This window comes from Colletotrichum abscissum (genome assembly GCF_030869225.1).
Source record: "Colletotrichum abscissum strain IMI 504890 chromosome Unknown Scaffold_14.1, whole genome shotgun sequence".
Lineage (NCBI taxonomy): Eukaryota > Fungi > Ascomycota > Sordariomycetes > Glomerellales > Glomerellaceae > Colletotrichum > Colletotrichum abscissum.
Window position 1 is genome coordinate 538,622 of NW_026850032.1, and position 22,381 is coordinate 561,002.

At 53.9% G+C, this 22,381-nt stretch overlaps 10 protein-coding genes across 10 annotated transcripts; 5 read left to right on the plus strand and 5 right to left on the minus strand.

The window, feature by feature from the left end:
* Positions 1-234: 234 nt before the first annotated feature.
* Positions 235-4,909, minus strand: CABS01_06757 (uncharacterized protein; the record flags this gene model as incomplete). Its single annotated transcript, XM_060540122.1, has 2 exons — positions 235-4,812; positions 4,871-4,909. The coding sequence occupies 2 exons, from the start codon at positions 4,907-4,909 to the stop codon at positions 235-237; spliced, it is 4,617 nt and encodes a 1,538-aa protein (XP_060403806.1).
* Positions 4,910-5,736: 827 nt separating this feature from the next.
* On the plus strand, positions 5,737-7,711 carry CABS01_06758 (uncharacterized protein; the record flags this gene model as incomplete). Its single annotated transcript, XM_060540123.1, has 2 exons — positions 5,737-6,737; positions 6,793-7,711. The coding sequence occupies 2 exons, from the start codon at positions 5,737-5,739 to the stop codon at positions 7,709-7,711; spliced, it is 1,920 nt and encodes a 639-aa protein (XP_060403807.1).
* A 186-nt stretch (positions 7,712-7,897) lies between these two features.
* Positions 7,898-8,457, minus strand: CABS01_06759 (uncharacterized protein; the record flags this gene model as incomplete). The annotated part of the gene is made up of 2 exons (XM_060540124.1): positions 7,898-8,175; positions 8,259-8,457. 2 exons carry the CDS (start codon positions 8,455-8,457, stop codon positions 7,898-7,900), a joined length of 477 nt encoding a protein of 158 aa, XP_060403808.1.
* A 248-nt stretch (positions 8,458-8,705) lies between these two features.
* On the minus strand, positions 8,706-9,068 carry CABS01_06760 (uncharacterized protein; the record flags this gene model as incomplete). The annotated part of the gene is made up of 1 exon (XM_060540125.1): positions 8,706-9,068. One exon carries the CDS (start codon positions 9,066-9,068, stop codon positions 8,706-8,708), a length of 363 nt encoding a protein of 120 aa, XP_060403809.1.
* A 490-nt stretch (positions 9,069-9,558) lies between these two features.
* CABS01_06761 (uncharacterized protein) lies at positions 9,559-9,999 on the plus strand (the record flags this gene model as incomplete). The annotated part of the gene is made up of 1 exon (XM_060540126.1): positions 9,559-9,999. The coding sequence occupies one exon, from the start codon at positions 9,559-9,561 to the stop codon at positions 9,997-9,999; it is 441 nt and encodes a 146-aa protein (XP_060403810.1).
* Positions 10,000-11,003: 1,004 nt separating this feature from the next.
* On the plus strand, positions 11,004-15,041 carry CABS01_06762 (uncharacterized protein; the record flags this gene model as incomplete). The annotated part of the gene is made up of 4 exons (XM_060540127.1): positions 11,004-12,939; positions 12,990-13,218; positions 13,268-13,369; positions 13,418-15,041. 4 exons carry the CDS (start codon positions 11,004-11,006, stop codon positions 15,039-15,041), a joined length of 3,891 nt encoding a protein of 1,296 aa, XP_060403811.1.
* Positions 15,042-15,397: 356 nt separating this feature from the next.
* Positions 15,398-15,771, minus strand: CABS01_06763 (ribosomal protein L33; the record flags this gene model as incomplete). The annotated part of the gene is made up of 3 exons (XM_060540128.1): positions 15,398-15,444; positions 15,561-15,677; positions 15,759-15,771. 3 exons carry the CDS (start codon positions 15,769-15,771, stop codon positions 15,398-15,400), a joined length of 177 nt encoding a protein of 58 aa, XP_060403812.1.
* Positions 15,772-17,251: 1,480 nt separating this feature from the next.
* Positions 17,252-17,359, plus strand: CABS01_06764 (uncharacterized protein; the record flags this gene model as incomplete). The annotated part of the gene is made up of 1 exon (XM_060540129.1): positions 17,252-17,359. One exon carries the CDS (start codon positions 17,252-17,254, stop codon positions 17,357-17,359), a length of 108 nt encoding a protein of 35 aa, XP_060403813.1.
* A 1,114-nt stretch (positions 17,360-18,473) lies between these two features.
* CABS01_06765 (aminotransferase class I and II) lies at positions 18,474-19,991 on the plus strand (the record flags this gene model as incomplete). The annotated part of the gene is made up of 2 exons (XM_060540130.1): positions 18,474-18,879; positions 18,940-19,991. The coding sequence occupies 2 exons, from the start codon at positions 18,474-18,476 to the stop codon at positions 19,989-19,991; spliced, it is 1,458 nt and encodes a 485-aa protein (XP_060403814.1).
* Positions 19,992-20,558: 567 nt separating this feature from the next.
* CABS01_06766 (26S proteasome subunit RPN7) lies at positions 20,559-22,138 on the minus strand (the record flags this gene model as incomplete). Its single annotated transcript, XM_060540131.1, has 3 exons — positions 20,559-20,757; positions 20,817-21,622; positions 21,680-22,138. 3 exons carry the CDS (start codon positions 22,136-22,138, stop codon positions 20,559-20,561), a joined length of 1,464 nt encoding a protein of 487 aa, XP_060403815.1.
* Between the last annotated feature and the right edge of the window lie 243 nt (positions 22,139-22,381).

Here is a 22,381-nt window from a genome sequence, read left to right on the forward strand (position 1 = left end):
TCAACTGTTCAGGGCGGTAGCGAATGTAGTCACCAGGATAGAGACTCTGTGCAAAATGGAAAGTACGATACTAATGATGTTAACACTGTGGTCAAGAATTTTGGTCTCATGCACTCTCCTCTGTGCTACAATTGTTCCTATCGCGTGGTCCAACGCCTCGAAACGCCGGTTCTAAACCTCCTCAAACCTACAAGAAAAACGTCTACCCAAGAAACCACCTCGCCATGTACCAATTCACATCAAAAGATATAATGCCCGAACACCCTTCTCCGCCGCCGCGATGTGCCAGGGACGTATATCCGTCCCCCTATCTACAACCCCCCTCGCGCGAGCTAGGGTTCCAAGACCCCTAAAGTAGGTGAGCATCTCCCGCATGAGAGGCTCGTACATGCGCGGATTGTTATCCGCATGTACAATGTTGACCTCTAGGACAACAGGCGGATCTTCGAGCTTTGTGCCTCCGCGTTTGACGAGATAACCGCTGATAAGGGCGGGGTTCAGCTCGCCTAACGAAGAAGAGTTGCTCAGTCGATGCGCTAGAACGGCGCCCCAGGTTTGGTCTGTAACGTCGAGGAGAATGGCGTCCCCTTCGACAGGATCGGCATTACCGTCGCCTGGTGTTCCGCCCGGAGTTGCGGCGCTTGTTGTGTTTTCTTTCATGGGCGTGGCCGGCGTACCACTCTGCTCTGGCGAGACTATCGATGCCTGGGGAGTAGACACGGGCGTCGTATAGAAGGCCGAGGATGTTGTTGCCGGGACTTTTATTGCAGGCGGAACCAACTGCATGGATGGATCCGTATCGACCGAAATCAGGGTCAGGCTGACTGTTGCTACCGACTCCGTCTGAGCTAGACCCTGCCAGAACCCAATCTCTTGCGCATCCATGAAGCCGCACTTGGAGATGATGACTCGCCAGTGGACTTTCCACTTAGAAATCAAGTCATGGGTAGTTTCCCATATCTCGTGGTAGACGTCATTGAGCGATGTAGATAGCGCCTTGCCCTTGCGACCAAGGTTGTAAGATGCCGTCATCTGCTGGCATCCCCTGTTGTCAGTCCATGCCGCGGTAATCCATCTCTCGTCGATGCTCTGGGCGTAAGCGATGTGAATGCAAGTGTTCTCATGCATCAACGATGACGAAGACGGATTAGAAAGCTTGAAGTCGATGCCTCTAGGTAGCGACTGTTCAAGCATAATGGCCGGTGATGGCATCGGCCCGCCAAACAGCGTACAGCGGTCATACGTTTCTATCGCCAATTTGATCGCATCGCCAGGGGTCGGTTCTACTATTCCCGTAGAAGAAGTGAGAAAGTCCAGGGGCACGAGTTGCAAAACCAATTCGTTGACTGGAGTCTGCCGCTTGTCCGTCAAAGTCCTTTTGTGCATCTCAAAGAGCCGTTTGAAAGCAGTGCAAGCCTCCACAATAGACCCAGGATGATCCGGAGGATAGACAAAGTATATCACATAGTTCTTTTCCGAAGCGTTGGCCGAAATGAGCCCCTGATTGAGTGCCTCCATGCGGTCATCCAGGCCGGCGACAATGTGAGGACTGACGGTTCCTGGTGAAGTGGCGATTTTGTCTACCTCATAGGGTAGAAGGCCATCAGCCACCTTGGAACTGGTTGCAAGGCGTTCGAAAGAGCCCAACTTGAGAAGCTCGTAAACGTTTCGCATGCGGTCCAGGAAGGCGGCGGCAACGTCTGACATTCCATCCCAATGGGGGAAGACACAAACAACATTGACGTCCTTTGTGCCTTGAGCAGGACCCAAACCCAAGCTTTCCCAAAACTGAACGCTCGCCGGCAAGACCGATAGTCTGGCTTCTGCACGTCGAAGTTCCATGTGAGGAGCTGGGATTTGGAAGAGATTGTTTGGCTTTGGCGGTTCTGTGTTATTATCCCGCGGATTGACCGGCCTCGGATGAAGTCTATTCGGTGGGCCAAGCAGGGGCACGTCAGGAATCTCGACCACACCTTTGAAGTTGCATGTGTTGAAGTCTCCCAGACAAGCGGGAATCACCTCGCGCAAAGCTTGCAAAGCAGTCCGGCCAAGGGAGGATAATTGGCGCCGGGTCTCCGGTATGATTGCCGAGTTCAACGTGTTCGCATGCGCATCGCGTATTCTCAAGTTCCCAGTGACCGCTTGCTCGGTGACAATTTGAGCGATGGTGATGGTGTCCTCATCTGGGAGTGAAAGATGAATAGGCAGTGACTCTGCATCTTCAAAGTACTTCGTAATCAGCATTTCTGAGGCTTCAGCCTTGGCCAGCTTTGGAAGGTCCAAAGCTAATGTAGGGTCGGAATCCTCGACAGACTCAATGTCTCGGAGGGAAGTAACGTGAGACGCAACGTCGTCATCCAAGTTCAGTCTTCGAATGCTTGACTTGAAGGGCGACGTCGGTTCGTCTTCCGACGTGCTCGAGTCGTCTTGGTCTGATACTAGGCTGATGTCATCGGCATCGGATGCTAGGTCATCGCCTTTCCCGGGACTTGCAATCAGGGAACTGTTCTCGAGGTTCCCTGTGATGGTTCGGATCAGGGCGTTTGTGTGTTCTGGTTGTTTCAGTGGCTTCCTGCCCTTGCCGTGTCGTCGTAAGTAGTCGGTAGTAGGCGGCCCTTGATGAAGAGGCTGGTTGTTGGATTCTTGAGGCAGGCCTTGGAGCGTCGGCTTCCAATCAAATCGGCCCCCTTGCTCGTACTTCTTGTTAACAAGAGGCAAGACCGGATCAAAGTCCACGCTGTCGAATATGCTGCCTTTCCGCGCAGGGGTTGATTGAGGGGCGGAGCGGATATCTGCTAGAGAAGCCCGAACTCTTTTGTAGACAATGTCCGGATCGAAAGGACTCGACTCTCTCTTCATACCGCCTGCCCTGTCCGTGTTGGATCGCTGTTTTCCTTCGTCCATCAATGTGCTCCGCGCATGCTTCAACTCCGGCTTGGTGAAAATTGGAGGACTTGGTTCAGGCTTAGTATCCTCTACCGGAGGAGGCAGCAGTTTTGCCGGCTCAGGCATAGGTACTGGGAGGACAGCAGGCATTGGTGGTCCGTCAGGCATGCCCAAGTCAGGCAAGCCAGATAGGTCGAGGTCATCGCCTTCTTCGTCGAAGAAGTTGAAGTCGGCATCAGTAATGTCGGTATCCCCAAACATGTCCGGGCCCATGTCGCCAAATAAATTATCATCGTTGTCTCCCCCAGTAAAGGAGTCCGCTCGACCTTTGCCATTTTCGTTGGAATGCTCATTCGCGTGTTCGTTTGCATGCTCGTTCGAGTGCCAACCGTCAGCGTAGGAATCATGTTGTAGCGTGCCGTGCATCGTGGTTGCGTCGTGTAAAGTAGCATCTGTCATGGTAGTATCTATGTCAACAACTGCCATGGTGACTCCAGGGGCTCCTGGGCTAGAGGTCGTCCCGTCCATCGAAGGCGTGATACCGAGGGGATTCTGAACTCCGTCTGGTGGTGTTGGATACATGGCACCTGCAGCTGCCGCATTGCTAGCTCGTCTTAGTCCTAGTGGTGAATGTCCGTTTGGTTGGTGTGACAAAGCTGCTGCCGAAGCCTCCTTTGATGCCGCAGCTTCCCTCTCTTTCTTCCTCTTGGTGACTTTTTCGTCCCTGTCTACGCCCAGCTGAAACCAGGTTCTGGCCTCATTAAGGAAGTCAGAAGTCTCATCTTGCGCCAAAAGTACAGAATCTCCCAGGCCGTTACTTCGCGCGAGCGTGACGGACTTCTTGCGGAAACAGAGGACTGCTGGCCAAGATACCGTAGCCACAGCGGACAACAATGGCGTCGATTTCCCTTCAGCTTTAGACTCGCCAGGTTTCCGGCGGAGCATCTGTAATGCGATCCATGGACATGACTGTAGTAACGCAGGAGACAGCCCACGGGACTGAAGGATTTTGATGCAGGTTTCTCTCCATTGTGAGGATCTAGCGTCCGCATGCCTCCAAAGCTGGGCATCCGGTGTCTGTCCCAGACCAAGTTCGGGGTACGACAGGCCTCCGCCGACAAACCCTTGGTAGTTCGCTAGAACGCCGAAAGGGGCAGCCAATATCTGAGAGCCTAGTGCAAGTTGGCTCGGACTTGATGGCTCATTCACAGACAAGAGACCCTCGCAACAGGATAAAGATAAACTTATGACTAGTGCGCCCGTCGTGGTAAGGTATACGCGGAATGTTCCCACGACTGCAGACTCCGTGTCCTGAGCTCTCTCGGTCTGACCGTCTCGTGTAACCTTGGAAGGAAGTAAGACGGTTCGATGATTCAGGGGGATTGCTGATACGCGGTTGCAAAATGATGCTGAAGTTGTTGACAGAACGGCCGTAATAAACTGCTCGTATGCCTCTTTTATGGGAACAGAGCCAGTGCCCTTGGAATCGAGTGCGCCGGCTGACAGAGGTTTGGAGTCGGGATCGGAGGAGCTTGGCGGTCCGGAGTTGCCCATCTGCGGGTTGCGTAATGATAGGTCGAGGGCCGAGTTACTTGACGACGAACTTGTTGGTGTATTCGAGGCTTGCTGTCCTTGAGCGCGACCCTTGAACAGACTTATTGGTTCAAAAGAACCTTCGTCAACCATCAGCAATGTTGCGCCCACGACGCTCACACTACTATCCAAAACCCTTGGGTTATCGTCGCCAGACTCCACATCCTTGCCCGGAATGTGGAAATACCACACAACCCGTCTGTTCGCATCGTGGTACACAATGTGGTTGAGGGTTCTCAGTTCAGTCTCGACATCGGCGGCGATTGAAGGAAAGCTTGACGCCTGTTCAGGAGAGGGCTCGTAGACTCGGTAATTGATGGTAGATATGTTATTCTGGCAGCAAGCTGTTATCAGTGATTGTAATCCACATATTCCAACGGCCAATACGAACATTTAATAGAGTATTAGTATCGTATTCGCTCGTGTCCATGTCGACGGTCGAGTCTCGCGACGGCGGGATGTGTTCCGTGTCGCAACATCAACTCTCGGTCGCTAAAGCTCCCAGGGGCCGCAGGAGCCGGTTCAAAGCTGTAGGCCGGCAGTCATAAAAGTAATGATTCGTTACGGCATCGGTTGGAATTCGCTATGCGACTGTAAGAGGTTTTGATACGGTTGTTTGGTTGAATTCGCGAAGTCATCGACTCCATCTCCGTAGGTCGAAAGCGCGACCGATGGACCGGCTTCTCGGCATCAACCGAGTCCAACACCGTTACGGGATTATCAAGCGTATTCGAAACGAACGATGTTGCCAACTGATTGTGCGACACTGGACACTTGGATGTCGTTTGTGTTCGGAATTTGTTGGATTCGTCGTCGAAGAGCTGATGTATCGCTTTGATCACTTTGTCAACGTTCAAGCCTGGTTGGGTCGGTAAACCGCCGGAAATCCAGCACTGTCGTTGACACGCAGACAGCCCAGATTCACGCGGCTGAATGCACTAATAGGGTCCTGCTGGGAATCAGCGGGTGATGCTTCGACCAATGAAATCAACCAAAGTCCCTGGGCAGCTAACGCAAAGTAGTGGGGCAGTTTGGAAGTCGGAAAGGAGTTAGCTAATCCTCGCCTCACCGAGACCTTCCTTGCTCCAGCCAAGGTGAGGGCCCCCCACCAGCCAGAGCCGGGGACTCTTATCTAATCGGAACTTTTTGGGCAAGAAAAAAAAAAAAGTCCCCTCGGCCGCAATTCCTTCACACCTAGTCGCATTGTCGCGAAGCACCCGCCCGTACAATTTCCACCAGCGGTCTCCGACAAACACGATGAAGTTGACGAACCCAGGAACCATTCCGGTCTACACCGTTTCCGGTGCATCGACTGCCAGACCTCTGCCGGATTGGCTGGCCAGACGAAGAAAGCGATCGCTCAAGAACGACGCGGAGTACCAGAGCCGAGTCGAGCTTCTCCAAGATTTCGAATTCGAGGAAGCCAGCACCTGCATTCGCGTCAGTGAGGATGGTGACTGGGCTGTCAGTGCAGGAACATACAAGCCTCAGATTCACGTTCACAACCTCCCACAACTGTCTCTGTCGTTTGCGCGCCACACGAATTCTCTTACAGAGAAGTTGACGATCCTCTCCTCCGACTACTCCAAGACTCTACTCCTCCAGGATGACCGACAACTCGAGTTTCACACCCCGATGGGCTGCCATTACAAGATTCGCATACCCCGTTACGGCAGAGACTTGCTCTACGATCGGCAGTCAACCGAAGCACTCGTACCAGCCGTAGGAGTCGACCAGGATCGCATGGGTGAAGTCTTCCGCTTGAACCTGGAGATTGGCAGGTTCATGAAGTCTTTCCAGATCGATGTCGGCGGTGATGAGGAGGGAGCTGGCCTCCAAGGGAGCATTGATGCCGGAAGTGTCAACGCTGCGGCATTGGCCGAAGGCTCCCATGGCCTTGCGGCTTTCGGAACCTCTATTGGCACGGTGGAATTCTGGGACCCGAGATCCAAGTCCAGAGTCGCGCGTCTAGGCTGCCAAGAGGGTGGCATCACTGCCTTGGACTTCAGCACGTCGGGACTGTCCATTGCCACTGGTTCCGAGACGGGCATGGTTCAGCTGTTCGATCTCCGTCGCCCAGTCCCTCTCTTGACCAAGGACCAAGGCTACGGCTTCCCGATCAAGAAGCTCATCCACATGACAACAGCTTCTCAAGAAAAGAAGATTTTGTCTGCCGATAAGAAGATCATCAAGATTTGGGACGAGACGGATGGTACACCATGGACTTCAGTCGAACCCATTGTGGATCTGAACGATGTGTGAGTTACGAGACTGCAATCTTTTTCCTTTGAATTCTCACTAATCAGAAACCAGCGCTTGGTGCAAGGATACCGGTATGCTTCTGACTGCCAACGAAGGCAAGTCTCAACACTCCTTCTTCATTCCCAGTCTCGGCCCTGCACCACGATGGTGCTCTTTCCTCGACAACATGGTCGAAGAGATGGCAGAGGAGGTCCGCACCGAGACATACGACAACTACAAGTTCTTGACGCTGCCCGAGCTCAGACAGTTGAGCATGGAGCACCTCATTGGCAAGACAAACCTGCTCCGTCCGTACATGCACGGTTACTTCGTTGCGTCGAAACTCTACGAACAGGCCCGCCTCATCGCCAACCCGTACGTTTGGGAGGAGGAGAGGACGAAGCGCATCAAGGAGAAGGTCGAAAAGGAGCGCGCCAGCAGAATCAGAGGCAACAAGAAGGTCAAGGTCAACCAGAAGCTTGCCGACAAGCTTCTCAAGAAACAGGAGAACAGAGAGGTTGTCGACGAAAAGGCCGGCCTGCTCGGCGACGATCGTTTCGCCAAGATGTTCGAGGACGACGCCTTCGCCGTCGACGAGTCCACCTACGAGTTCCGTGCTCTCAACCCCAGCACCAAGGTCGCCGCAAAGGATACTCACGAGGTTGGTGTCAGCGCTGCTGCCCAGCCTGTTGTGGATCAGGGCCCCAAGGGTCTGGGTAAGAAGGCAACACAGGAGTACCAGATGAAGATCTCGTCTTCCAACCAGAAGGGCCAGGAGCGCGACACTGCTTTGGGCGCCCGGGTGCAGAAGTCCGGCCGCATCAGCAAGACGCATCGTGGAAATGCCTACGGCGAAAAGGCGGTCACATTCGTTCCCCAAGGGAAGAAGAAGAACGGAGGCCCTGTGGACACTCACGACGATTCCCGGCCGCGCGACCACAAGAACAACGCAAGAAGAAGCGCCAGCTCAAACACGTTCCGAAGACTTTAAGGACAAGCGCTATGTATTTTCAAAGGGCATAATAATGGTACAAGAAAAAGGACTCTATACGCTACGCAGATCCAAGTTCGTCAGTCATCCAGTCTCGACCGCCTCAGCAAATGAACCATTACACCAGCACCAAGCCAGTTGGCGGCCGTCATCCCTCCCATACCCTGAGTTTCCTCTCACGTTCGCCTACTTCCGGCCCCACCTCATCAACTTGCGCTTCGACTCTGCTTCCTTGAGGCCCTTTTCGAGGTCTTCCGGGCGGAGTCTGGGCGTAGGCGGAACGTCGTCAAGCCTCGCGCGCCCGCGGTGGCTGCGTGGCGGAGACGAAGACTCTTTGACTGATCTGGGGAATTCGGTTCTCCGCGGCGTGAGAGCGGTGACGACCTTTCTGGCGGACTTGCGCATGGTCTCTCTGATCTTCCACTCTCGCTTCTTGGCAACGTAGAAGAGAACGGCCATGCCAACTGTACGAGTAAGGGCCCGGTTAGCGAATGGGGGTTTCAAAGGAGTTGGTGCTTTGGTTTTCCTTGCATGGATTGTTACGTACTTCCGAGGGCGCCAACAACAGAGACGACGACGATGATGGCAATCATGGCTTCACGGGACAGGTTGACGGCCCCAGGGCTGTCACCAGAGGCTCCTGCCTCGGTATCGACACCATTTCCAGATGAACTGGCGTCTCCAGGAGAGTCTGGATAATAGGTTTCGGTCGCCAGAGGAAAGAAGTTGGAGGTTGTGGTCGCCATCTTGGTTGGAGGTCGAGGTGCCACTCGCAGAGGGGCAACGGTGAAGACGGTGATTTGGAAGGATGTTGGAAAAGTTCTTGGAGAGGCACAGCCAGGCAAGGTGGGAAGGCAACCGAACGAGAGAGAGAAAACGGCGTCAGAATCGTATGAGTAAGGTAGAATAAAGAAGCTGAACAAAAATCGAAAGGATACCCGGCGCCACGAATGTGGCCCAACTCACTATTTACATTGTTCAAGCGCCCAGAGCATTATTTTCTCACATGGGGGAGCCCAGCGCCAATCGTTGACTCCGTCCCCCTCCCCTTTTCACCCCATCTGCAAGCAGCCATACAGAGGGAGCAACCACTTAGAGTGATGTGACTGACGAAGCGAAGGGCCCTCACGACACCCCCGTGCAAGTGCATACATAGCATTTCACACACGGCACTTGCGAGCGCGCACGATAGCACGTCGGCCAAGGTGTGCGTGTGGTCCAAAGACCCACGTCCGGGGCGCAGGAACCGTATCGAAGCACCTTGTTCAAGACCGTGGGGACGCCCAAGACTTTCAAAAGAGAGGACGACCTCGTTTGAGCCCAGGGGACGGTCGAAATAGGCTCGCGACGTTCCCATTGGCGTTGAGCGACCTCGAAGCGCCGGCACACGGCGCTTTCACATCGGGGCCGGGATGTGGTTGGCCAATCAGCGGGGGGAGCCTGGGATGGGCGGCTCGGACGAATTTGGTGAGGTGCAGGGGTCGAACTGCGTCCCGTCACAATCCTACCTAAGGTATTGTGTTAGTGTATCTTTTGAGCTGCATTTCCTATTTGCATTGCATGTGTGCGCGGCCGGAGTCAGTCACTCGAGATCGGTTTTTGAGAGGTTAACTGTCGCCGGCAGTGGATGTAATATCGACGAGCTTAATTGTGTGATGAGGGAGGGGTTCTCGCATTCTCCGTTGACATGACGATCCTGCGGTGTGATGGCTCGCATCTGGAGCTGATTCGAATGGCCTGCGTCTTGAGAGATATACTTTCCTATGGCCTCCCGCTCTATCTGCGATGCCATCTGCACGATTCGTCACCGTCACTTCTTTCCCTCCCGCTGACAAGAGAAGCAGAACATGTTCGTTGTAGGACCAAAAAGCGGGAGAGCCGAGTGGTACAAGCAGATTCTGGTCTTTCCCCGATCAAGCGCGGGCCACCTCTATTCCGACGATGATGCCTTGGAGGTATCACTTGCCGCCTGCTGTCCTTCCCGCTTATCACTCATGTCGTTTCCTCGGTGGAGATCCTTTTGGCATTGCTTGGCTTTTCCTTGGGAAGTTCTAAATCTGGGGGCGACTGCCTTGGCCTCCAGGCTGATTCTCGGATCACTTTACGCATCTTTCTCGGTTTGTCATCGCGGGGAGGTTGTTGCCGGAGCTGGCGTGACCTGTCAGCAGGTCGTATCAGAGAAAGGTTGTACCTGCACGGCTGGAGATCAAGCGGTCTCCTCTCCCAGTGGCCATGGAACGCATAGAGAAGCCACGGTTAAAGGCCGTCCCGGAAACTGCCATTGCTGACGCGGAGAGATAACAGGAAAGTGTCCTGAAACCGGCGACTGCCCAAGGAGGGTCCTCGCTGCGATACGTTCTTCTACTTCTTTTGGATCTCGGGTCGATGCTACTTCAATACAGATGTGCTGATAGATTGGTGTTTTCCACTACTTACTACCGTCCTGATCTGGATGCCTGAAGCAAGATCGAGTGATTGGTATTGCTACTGCCTTTTAACTACCATCCCTTCATCAATTCGGCAAACTTCCCAGGCAATTTGTCATGTTGTCAACTTACACCAACCGCTGTTCCGGGCCAACGCAGGTAGGACATGGGAAGCTTTCGACATATGTAGACGGTAAATGAAGTTCTCATTATGTGCCGAAAAGGTCTTGGAGACGAAAAGTCTAGTTCATTTAATACCCGCAAGCTGTACTAAACTGGGCATAAACCGGGTTTTCTTACTTGCCAGAGAAAAAAACATTATCTTGACAGCATGGTTCATCAACAGGAAGGAAAGACACACGCATCTGGAAGGCATGAGCGGTCGTTTGCAGGTAGCTAAGGCAGGTACCTTGATCAGTTCTAGAAGCGTCGTTCCTTCCAATCGATGATAGAGGGCGGTTGTTGCCACATTCCTTTAGCCATTGCTTTCCTGATCTGAAGTGACGAAAGCTCTTTCTGCGTCTCAGACAGGAACGATGAAATCGTATGCTCTGCGATTACCAAAACCCCATCAGCAGTTGTGGCGCGGCAGGCAACCTTCGAAATACCTCCCCGTTCTGGAGGTCCATCTCGTTAGGTAGTGGTGTGTTGATCGTTTCGTCCTCAACTTCAATTCTCATAGCCCGCTGAGTCTGACAGAGCTGTTGCCTCCCGTTTTTGTCTCCCCTAGTCCTCCTAGTTGTCGTCACTTTTCCTCGTCCAGATTGGCTCTCTGCTAAAATTTGCTGTCTTGGACCAGAGACTCTAGATATTGACCACAGCTTGTGGTTGTAGTAGCTACTACGGCCTCTGGCCTCTTCCATACCATGGCCAACAAATCCAGCCCCGACCCTCTGTCAGAAAATGGTGGCATATTCCGACACGCTAGGCTCAGTTCCAACCCCCGTTCAAAAGGATGCAGCCCATATCACTGTCCTGACGACGGTTCCCAGGCCGAAGACTCTCCCTCAAGTGCGGAGTCCCAACCGTCATTGCTCAGCCAGCTGAGAATCTCGCAGCCGAAAGTCAAGCACGTCATCCAAGATGATGGGAACGAACAGTATCATGTTTCTCAGACACGCGGCCACCGGAGAAACCCTTCATATCATCCTGAAGAAGACACAGAACTTGTTGGGGAGATTGATACGTTCGTCTTCGCACCACAGCCCAAGTACAAGCCGAATCAGTTTTCTGGCCACCAGCAGCGTCGATCCATCAATTTCAGTGCCCTCAGTGGGCGGCAAGATGCAGTGCCTCAAGAGGACTGGATAGATGCCGGCAACGTACGACCTACCCAGCCCCAGGATCAGCCAGCTTTGATAAACGATAGTAGTCACCACTACAACGACGTCGACACCCATGCAAACAATATGCCAGCTGTTATCTCTCGAAGTGATCCAGGACGAAGGGGGACTCCTTTTCAACGCTTGAGGGCTGCAGAAGTCAACCCGGAGCAATCGAGTAGCCACGGTCAGCTACAGGGCCGAGTCCTCTCAGATCAGATGACTACCAGCTCTGAGAGAGATTCAGCTGGAATGTCTGTCTCGAGACTCCCCTCTGTCCAGGCCGAGCAGAAAATAAATGGTTCTGCTATCGAGAACCGCAGCATTCGACCCTTTGCTGATGCCGATGCCATTCTTCCCTGCGATCAACGGGAGACTCTGCAGCCTGCACTTGAACAAACGGCTACTGATAGGGGTATTCCTTCACAGCGGCACAGCTCTCGGGGAGAAAAGGAAGGCGAACAACAGCAATGTGTGGTTTCAGATCGAGACTTGGAACCACGCCTCTCCGAAACTAGCAAACCCGTTGATGATAATCGTGTGATGCCTCGTCAGATAGCCCGAGTTCAAAGACAGCATCACGAGACAGTTGAGATTCGGTCGTCTACTCCAGTTGGCGACTTGGAAATGCCACAGAAACAAACTCCTGGTTCTGCTCGCAAGTCGAATCGACAGCACTCTTCGCCTAGAGAGCAGTCAATTCGACGTATCAGGCGCGACCAAGATGCCAGAGATGTTCCGCAACGTACGAAATCGCGTCTTTCAAATACTTCTCGACGTCGCAAGCACTCCCACCGCCAATCACAACACGGCAAACCGAGTCAGGAAAAGGCTAACTCAGGCTTGGAGAACCAGCAGGTTACGGCAGAGAGCCACTATGAAGCACTCGAAAGTATGTCGGCTCACTACAACAAAGTGCTCAGCTACTCAAAAGAAGTTGAGCACAAGATGAATAGTCGTCTCCTGGGCCAGAAGCAGCAGATCGAAGAACTGGAGACTCGTTTACAGCAGTATCAAGCACGTTATCAGAAAGACTGCGACCGCCGGGTGCAGTCGAACTCAGAGCTTTCTCTTTTACAACATCAGAAGGACGAGCTCTCCCAGAATCTAGCTCAACAAGGCGGACGACTGCATGAACTAGAACGGAAAGTGGCCGATCTGCAAGCTGAGAGAGAAACGCAAGACAAAGAAGCGACTAGATTGCACCAAGAGCTGGAGGTCACACATTCCAAGCTCGACAAGTTTCAAGAGAAAAGCCGCTCGTACAAGGATCACCTCAATAAGGCTGTTGCAGAACACCAACAACTCTGGCAAAATTCGAGAGATATCACCGAAAACACCATCAATAGCATGAGAAAGGAGCATCAAGAGGCGGGAGAGAAGTTCAAGTTGGCCATGGCAGAGAAACAGGCTGCCCAGGATAAGTTGAATCTCATTTCCAAACACAAGCAGGTACTTCTCCAGCAGGAAGTGGCAGCGGGTAAGCAGATTCGATTCGAAGATTAAGGTCGCTGAACTGACATTGAGAAGCGGCATCAAAGATCAGAGACTTGACGTCAGCCCTGGACAATCTTGAGAAAGATTACGACTTTGAGGCACAGAGAGCCAAGAAGTTGGAGGGAAAGCTCCTCGACGTGGGTGCCTTGAATGGTCTGCTGCGCCAGATCGATGAGAATGTGGCTGGAGTCTGCTCGGAGGTGGGCAATATGCAAGCGCGCTCTCTCGAAGCGCCCGCTGTGCCGTCCGAGGTCATGAGAAGGTACTTTCCAATTGCCCTCGTGTCGTCCGTATGTGACTGACTTTTGCAGGTTGGACGAAATTGCCGGCCACGTGCAATGTTCCCCTCAGGTCAACGTAGAAGATGAGATTCAGCGAGCTTTAGAGAACTTTCAAAAGGAAATGATGCCACAGTAGGTGCCCGCTGATGTATTCTGACTTCTCAGCTGACATATGTCCAGACTTTTAGAGGAGTTGAAATCCACTATGACTGGTCAGTCCATCGAAGAAAAACTGCAAACTCTACAGGAGACGCTCTGGAAACAGTCGTTATCGATCGAGGCGGAGCGCGAACATCGTCAGGAACAGTTTATGCTACAACTTTCGGAGAGAAAGGACGAGAACAGCAAACTTGTACAGGATCTTCTGGCCAAGGATGCTGAAATCGCAGATATGTCCAACTGTGTTTCTGAACTTGATCAAAAACTACGAGAGGCGAGAGACTCTGCAGAGTTGGCATCAAAGAGGGCAACAATCATGGAAGAAAGGCTCCGAGAGTTACAGCAAAGCCTCTCAAGCAAGGATTGTCAGGTCGCAGAGACGCAGACTGAGCTTCAGCTCCAACGACAAGGGCACGAGACCAAGATCCGAGAGCTTCAGGAGAAGTTACGGATTGCCGAGGAAAGTGGCCATCTGCAACGACAGCTAGCCGAAGAGACGGAGAAGAATCTCGCAGAAAGGTCCGAGGAAGATAAAGAAACCCAAACACGGCTGAAGAGCTCGGAAGAATCTCTGCACCGGGCTCAGCAACAGTTGGCAATGGCCGAGACGGAGGTTGAACGCCTCAAGGCCTTGGACAGTGTTACTAGAGCATCGAAACTCGAAAAGGAGTTGGAGAATGCTCATCAAAGAGTCACCAATCTCACACTCAAGCTTCGCGATACGCAGGTCTCGGCTGCTAACAACGGCCAGCTTGATCAGGTAGCCGAACAGCTTGCCCAGCTCCAAATACTGAAGGAAGAAGTCAAGCAGCTCAGGTCAAATGGCAAGGCATACGCGGCGGTCAGCAAGGACTTCGCAAAAACACTCGACAGACAAGATGCCACGGGAAACGACGATATTCTGATCCCTGATAGTCTTGTGCTGCCGGAACCAATGCTTCCTGTGTTGCTGCAGCAAGATCTTTATGATCCTCTGAACGACTTTCAGCCGAGCTCCTCTGACATGCCGCTGATCCGAGCCAGCAAACGAACGGTTTTTCGCAGTCCTGTTGAAGAGTCGGAAGATGAGATGCCTGCGCCATCAGTCGAGCAGGAGAAGTCGCAGCGAATGGAGGTAGCCGTTCAGGGATCCAAAATAAGATCGATCCTCCGCCCCCAGAGAACTCCGGTTGCAAAAGCATCGAAAGGAAGTAACGATACCATGGTCGCGCGCCATGCTGGACACTCTTCGTACAACCGACCCGTGCAAAGTGCCCCCAAGTCCAGTCAGGAGGCCATCTTGGGTGTCAAGAACAGCCTTGTGGGCAACCGCGAGGCAAACCTCGGCGATTTGACCAACCCTAACGAATGGGAAAGACTTGACCGACCAGCGAGCTTGTCGGAGCAGCGCGGAACCAAAAGATCTAGCAACGCCCAGCAATGGTCTCGAGGCTCGAAACGGTCCAAACCATGCTTCGCCGAGAATGAAGACAACCAGGAGACTTCACAGGCCGCGGGAAGCAATAATGAGGACTGTCTCCGGGCTGAACCACCGGAGCGCAACCAAAGAGACGGCAATAGGGTGGCTCCGGTAACCGTGGATGATGATCAAGTTTCCCACCATTTCTTCCCAAGCGCTTCCAAGCCGAATGAGGGCACACGTTAAGGGAGAGTCCGCAGCTTTAGCAACATCCATCGAGGTCGGTTTTCTTGGACGTGGACTGAATATTTATATGGGTGGAATCATGCAGAGGAATATTGCATTTACGCAAGGCTTGTTCTCTTTTGATAGAATATACAACTAGGTCGCGGCCATCGAAGCCTTCGCTTTCTTTCCGCCTCTGGGGCACAGTCCAACGTGCCAATGCCTTGTCCCTGACGATAGGCCTGAGGGACTGCAGGTTGATGATGTACAGTTCATCCATGTGGTCTTCGAGCCCCAATCGTATGCCGCCGTGAACGCCGTTTATGGTGATATCAGTGTTGTTACATATGGTATTGGTATTTCGAGAGTGCGCGGGCTCATTTCCCCTTCTTCTTCTGCTCCAAGAAAAGCACCTTTCGCCGAACTGTGAATACGTTAGCACTGTTATCCCCATCTCCATCTCATGGTACGTATCGATTGGCGCTCGCCATGGAGACAAGTACCACGTGTGTCGAACCGAGGAGTAAGGGGTCAGCATACTGATTGGGTCGTATTTCAGCAAGCTCATGGGTGTTGCTGTTCGGAGACGCTTGACAGTGTAGAAGTAACCAGTCGCGGCCATGGACAAGAGCCGGACGATCATGACACGGGACTTTGCTGTTGGACACAATCAATTAGCTTGGTGATTTGAAGGAAAGCAGGCAATGCGCTTGAATGAAGTTCAGCGGGGTTGCATACCTTTCTTGGCCATCTTGAAGGGGAGTTTGCGCCGCTCGCGTTGGATAGCTTGAGGCTTGGACACGGGTGGACGGGATAGCTTCGCAGTATGGAGACTGGAATTTTGCGGGTGGTGAGAGACTGTCGGCGGAAAAAGGGCCGTTCACCGAGATCTGTGTGTCGGTGAGATTTCGGTGTAGTGGACGTGTACTCCAGCATCGCTCGATCTCACCAGATGGTGCCAGCTGGCAGGGAGACACCCATTCGATCGCCTGTCAGTGGATAAACTAGTCTCACTCACTTCTCCTTGAATATCTATCAATAGGAACTTTGCGACGTGATGTTAGTCAAGTGATACATCTTGGAAAGAAGCCAAGCAAAGAGGGGCTAAATAAACCATGGCCGATTGAGGGACTGTAGCACCTTGCAACGTGAGTATCCGTAGCATGGAACTGCAGCTCGGCTTATGCCAGCCTCCAGCGGTCAAGCTGCGCGGTCAGAAGTCTATGAGATCGTAATCCGAGCAACTGAGATGTTGGTTGGTGGATCTCGTTCAGGGTCCTTTCTCGGTCAATAGCTCTATCCCCGTTGGGGGCCCAGCAACGTTTTTAGAGCTTGCAGGGACCTGGGCACGAAGCGTCACCGCCAACGATGCCTTTTCCCATGTTCGGACGGTGATGGTCTACGACATTCTGGGTTTGGGCTGCTGGAGCTTAGGTGGGATTCTTCTTTTTCTTTGCGCGCCGTTCCCTGCACGCGGCCCTTTTTCTTGAGGACGAGCCCGCAGTTTAATCGCGAATATCTAGCCACACCCGACTCCCCCGAGTGGTGGTTCGCCCGCCGACGCCGGGCTTTGAAGGGGTGTGGGCAAAGTGGTTATCTCGCAGCTCGGGTCGCGTTTCTCAACAGATGGGCAGGGCCGTGGCCGTGGCCGGAGAAAGCAGCAGTAGCAGCGGCAGGATGGTGAGGAGGAGGGTGGGCAGGGCGTAATAGTTGGCGTGAGCAGGCAGGATAGGTAGACAAATAAAGAGGAAAGGACATCCCATTCTGTTCCTGTGCTGCCTGCTTTCATGGAGAGTGGTGGTTCAGGTAGGCGTGCACTTTCCCGAGTCGTGGTTCTGAGACTTTCATTTCGCCGTCGATCGACTGCTTTCCTTTTTTCGCATTCTCAGCTAAACGGGATACGTACTTGACGATCCGGAACCGCCTCCATACCGCCGAGAGCAGACGGCGTTTCGTCGTGGAATTCTCTTTCTTCGACACCTTTCGAGTCTCGCATTTCCAGTAACGGAGAATACCAACCGACTCACCGAATACACCGTATACCGAAGCAGCGATTTTCTCTACGAAACACTACATTTGATACGCTAGCCGATCAGCACAATACGTTCGACGATGGCGGCGAACAGAGTGGCTTGCACTGCGGCCAGGTCGCTGGGAGCACCGAAGAGTCAGGCTGCCGCGAGCCAAGTGCGATTGATGAGCAGCGTAGGCAGATCAAATGGTACGTCGCAATGCTGGGCGAATTTTGCTCCCAACAGCTTCAACAAATTCTGTTTGCTTCGCCTGGGTGTTTGTTCCCAGCCCTGTTCACAAACCAAAAACTATTCCTGTATCGTTGAAAGTGGAAGGTTGGTGCAGCTCGAAGCTGTCCCAAGCTCTCTTGTTCAGCACCGCTCAAACGGGACAGCTCCCGTCCAAGCTACCTTACGATTTCCTCCCCCACCTGTTTTCACTCGCCAGCTTACACCGTACGCCACGTCTCTTTATTCGCCATCCTTCACCGAACAAACGGACAAGGCACTTGATCATTTTGCTCTCAAATTCGATCAAGCGCGCTTTACTCCCACGTGGACCCCCACACTTTCCATTCTCCCGCGGCATAGGCAATTGGAGTTTTTTCATCACGGCGTCGAGGACTCGGAAATACCCTGGCGGGAGAATCCGTAGAAGCTCTAGCCTCTGGGCGCGCTGACCGGCTTCCCCCTTGTCCTGCCGTCACCGGTTTCGGACACAGGCCTTTGAGGCAAACCCGCGCCAAACACGACCGGGTCTGATCCACGTCTTCGTCTACGACTCACCAGCAAGTGCTCGGCTGGCGTCCCGCACTGGAGGGGGCGAACACAGCCCGTCATGGAAGCCATCCCGCGGCAGCACAGAAACGATGCCACGCAGGGTCATGTCTCGTGCCCCCGAGGTCACAGTACCAGCCTAAGTAGGCTGGCGACTGTCAGAGTTATTGAATAAGAGCTTCTGCATCGGACGATGACAGGAAGAAGATGCGCTGATTTCCTGTCAACTTTGCCGTCTTTTTCTTCCCTCTGTCCGTTTAATCCATCAATTAAACATTGCGCACTGTTGTAACGGCCCCCGCGTCCGAGACTTGGTTGCTTGTCGATTGCCCTTCGTTGACGAAGAGCTAAATAAATAGCACTTGAGGTGGCTGCGTACGTTTTCAGGGTTTTCTTGAGACTCATCCTTCTTGCCTTTTATCTCAGCATTTCCAACTCCTTTTCTTCTTTGCTCGGCTCTTCCCCGTGTTATCGATCCGAGTCCAGGTGTTTTTCTACCTTGATCTCCACTGTTGCGCGGCAGAAGCCCTTTTACTAACTTTTATATGACTCTTGCACAGATACCCCGCGGTCCCCTAAGATCTTCCTCTCCAATACCCCGCCATCTCAGAGGCAACTTTTCTTCAGCAGCAGCAACAGCCGTTCGTCACCCCACCATCGAACCATGTCTACCACATCGAGCCGTCGGCTGAATGTGCACAACATCAACCAGCATGTTGTTGCTGCCGAGTACGCCGTTCGCGGCGAGTTGGCCGTGAAGTCGGAGGAATACCGAGCGAAGCTGTCCAAGGGCGACAAGGACCTCCCCTTTGACGCCGTTATCTCGGCCAACATCGGCAACCCCCAGCAGCTCGACCAGAAGCCCATCACCTTCTTCCGCCAGGTTGTCAGTCTTCTCGAGAACCCCCTGCTTCTTGAGCACGAGGATGTTTTGCAGAACCAGCTCGGATACAAGAGCGATGCCATCGCTCGCGCCAAGTTCCTCTTGAGCAAGGTCGGCTCTGTTGGCGCCTACAGTGCCAGTGCTGGTGTTCCCGCTATTAAGGAGAGTATTGCAAAGTTTATTGAGCGTATGTCCTTATCTGCCTTCACCTTGGGCCGAGTGTGAAAACTGACAAAGATCTCTGCAGGCCGCGACGGATTCCCCGCCGATCCCGCCCACATTTACCTCTCTGGCGGTGCCTCTTCCGGAGTCAACACCCTTCTTCACATCATCGCCCAGAACGCTCAAAGCGGTGTTCTTGTGCCCATTCCTCAATACCCTCTCTACACCGCAACGCTATCAGTTCTCAACGCCACCTGCGTTCCCTACTACCTGGACGAGGCCGCTGGCTGGGGTACCGACCTGAACACCATCAAGGCTGCCTACGAGAAGGCCACCTCCGAAGGCACCGATGTCCGCGCTATTGTCATTATCAACCCCGGCAACCCAACCGGTGCCTCCCTGTCCGAGGATGACATTCGCGCCGTCTACGACTACGCTGCGGAGAAGCAGCTTGTGGTGATGGCTGACGAAGTCTACCAGACCAACGTCTTCGTTGGCAAGTTCCACTCCTTCAAGAGCGTTCTGCGCAAGCTGCAGAAGGAGACCCCTGGCAAGTACGACGGTGTCGAACTCGCTTCCCTGCACTCCATCTCCAAGGGTATGGTTGGCGAGTGCGGTCACCGCGGCGGCTACTTCGAGCTCGTCAACTTCGACCCCGAGGTCGAGGCCAACATTTACAAGTTCGTCTCCATCACCCTCTGCGCTCCCGTCATCGGCCAGTGCATCGTCGAGCTCATGGTCAACCCCCCCAAGGAGGGCGAGCCGAGCTACGAGCTGTACAAGAAGGAGTACGACGGCATCTTCAACGGCCTCAAGGAGCGCGCCACCGCCCTCCACAAGGCCTTTGACCAGATGGAGGGCGTCGAGTGCGGCGCGCCCCAGGGCTCCATGTACCTCTTCCCCACTATCAAGCTTCCCGCAAAGGCCACCGAGGCTGCCCAGAAGGAGGGCCGCACCGCCGACGAGTTCTACTGCATGCGCATGCTCGAGGCCACCGGCGTCTGCGTCGTTCCCGGCAGCGGGTTCGGTCAGAAGGAGGGCACCCTGCACTTCCGCACTACTTTCCTCGCCCCCGGCACCGACTGGGTCGGCCGCATCATCAACTTCCACAAGGACTTCATTGAGAAGTACCGGTAAGCGAGTTAGGTGTAGCATCTAGTCGATTTTTCTTGTGCGGGGACCTTGAAGGTGCGAGGAGGCCTGTCGCGTTGGATGATAGCGCGGCTAGGAATACCTAGGTATGAAACGAACGAATTTGCGTAGTCTTTTTCCGGAACCACGTATCCAGGGCGGATAAAAGCAGATATCGATGAGCACGTACGAGGCGTAGAGTAGATATCTCGTTTGTTTTAGCAAGATCTCTGGGATTTGGCAGGTGTTGGCGACACTTTATGAGCATAGCTTGCGAGAATAGAAAGATTCCGCTCCCATCAATTCTGCATCCAGACCTTTCACAGTCATCTCATGCGGGCCTCGGTCAAGCCAAGATTTCTCAAATTGGCTTGTCTAATCCGCAGGTATCATACAGAGAGTTATTGTAGTAGCACACATTTGCTTGCCCCAATCCCCGGTTTCTATTCGCCGCCTGCCGTTTCTAGCTCGCGCCTTTCAAAGTCCCAAGCCTGACTAAAGGACACACGATTGTAAAAGCATTGTGGTAAAAAGCTCTCCGTCATTCTTCCAGTCGCCTCGCTCTTTGGCTGATTATGCCCGCTCGCTTCCTCTCAAACGCACAGCCTGGCCGTACTTCTGGAGCTTGGTGATAAGCTGATCGCCCTGGCGGACGACGTCCTGGTACTGCTTGTTCTTGTCGTCGGGGCGGTTGGTCTCGATGACGCCCTTGCCGCTGACGCGGTCGATTGTGCAGGGGATGCGGCCCGCTGCGATGAACTTGGCGAGATCACTGGAGATGAAGTTAGATGTCTGATCTGACCGATGCAGCTGAAAGGGAGAGAAACATACCGGTCCAGGAAGTCAACAGTGACGCCAAAGTCGGTCGCCATTGTCTCCAGGCCAACCACACGGTAGCTCTGGAGGAGCTGCTGGTAGGCGCGCAGACGCATCTCACGGATGAACCAGTTCTTGTGCTCGTGGAGGTAGCGGTCCTGAGTGAGGAACGACTCCTCAACCTGGGCGAGAGCCTGGAAGAAGTACTTGTACTGGCCGTTGTACAGGCTGGAGACAAGTTGAGCCAAAGGCGAGAAGTCGATAGCCATCTCGGCCTCGGGCTGGTCGGTGCTTGTTCCGAGAGTCGTCAGGTTCACCGCCGTCTTGGCAGCGGCGGGCGGTGCGTCGTGCATGGCGTCGTCGGCACCGGGACCGGCGCTGAGGGCACCAGACAGAGCGAGGAGCTTGTCCTCTCCATCACCCAGAATGGCCTTGATCTCGGGGGCGTCGACAACCTTGCTCTTGAAGTCGACACGCTTCAGGGACACAGATCCGGCGAGAACGGAGTAGACGACGAGGGAGGAGTAGGTGCAGAGTTCGTAGCTGGTGAAGGTGGACAAGCTGTCGAGCAGGAGCGGGGCGGCCAAGTTGTATGACCGGACGGTCAAGAGGTAGATGCCCTCGTACGCCTTGAGACGGTTGCGACGATCCCAGTCACCACCGGACTCAACCAGGGTCTTTGCGCGTTCAACATGCTTCTTGACAAGAAGCTTGTCGCCGTAGAAGAGCCCCATGCGGATTATTGCGAGAACCAAGTCGATCTTGGTGCCCAGGATGCCGGTCTTCTCGAAAACGTCTTCGTATGCGGCGATCGCCCGGTCCTGTCAAAGGGGTCAGTCAGGGTTTCCTTGGTGAGTTGATAGTCCTTCCAATCGCACCTTGTCACCGACTCTGGCCCAGAACTCCGCGCGCTTGCCCCGCGCGGCCTGGATCTCCGTCTCGCCAGCCTTCTCAACGGCCTCATCCTCTTCCTTTTGGAACTCTTCCAACTCCTTGTCGTTGTCGGCCTTCAGCTCTTGGTACCTGGCCTCATCCCAGGGTAGGTTGACTGCGGTGGGGGTGGTCTTGGTGGCAATCATGCCCGCCAGACTCGACTTCCGACTCAGCGGCTTGCCGGGGGTCTGACTGCCACCCTCGCCAACTTGGTTCAGAATACCCTCAAGGGGGTGTGCGAGGTACCGGTAGAGCGGTGCCATCTTGTGCTCGGTGATGGCATCATTGAGAGCTTTCGCAGCGGATTGTTGAGATGGCCGGGATGCGTAGGCGTTTGTGAGGGCGAAGACATGCTGGGCGAGAGGAAGGAGAGGGTACTTTGCGTACTGGGGTTCTGAGCCCATCTTGGCGGTTGATTGTACGAAGGCGTCTGGAAAGGGTCGTGGTCGGTTGCTGAGGAGGGGAGAAATCAAAGAGGTTGAGGCTGCGGGATGGGTTACTGGGTGAGCAAGAGTGATGTCGTTGTATGGTGGTGTTTGGAGCTGGGAGCTCAGGAAAGCCCCCTGCAACCCGCAAGCGTCTGGCCAGAGGCTGACGTGATTGGTCTGCTGCCGGGGGTGAGCTTAGTCAAGCCAGCAAGGCTGCAG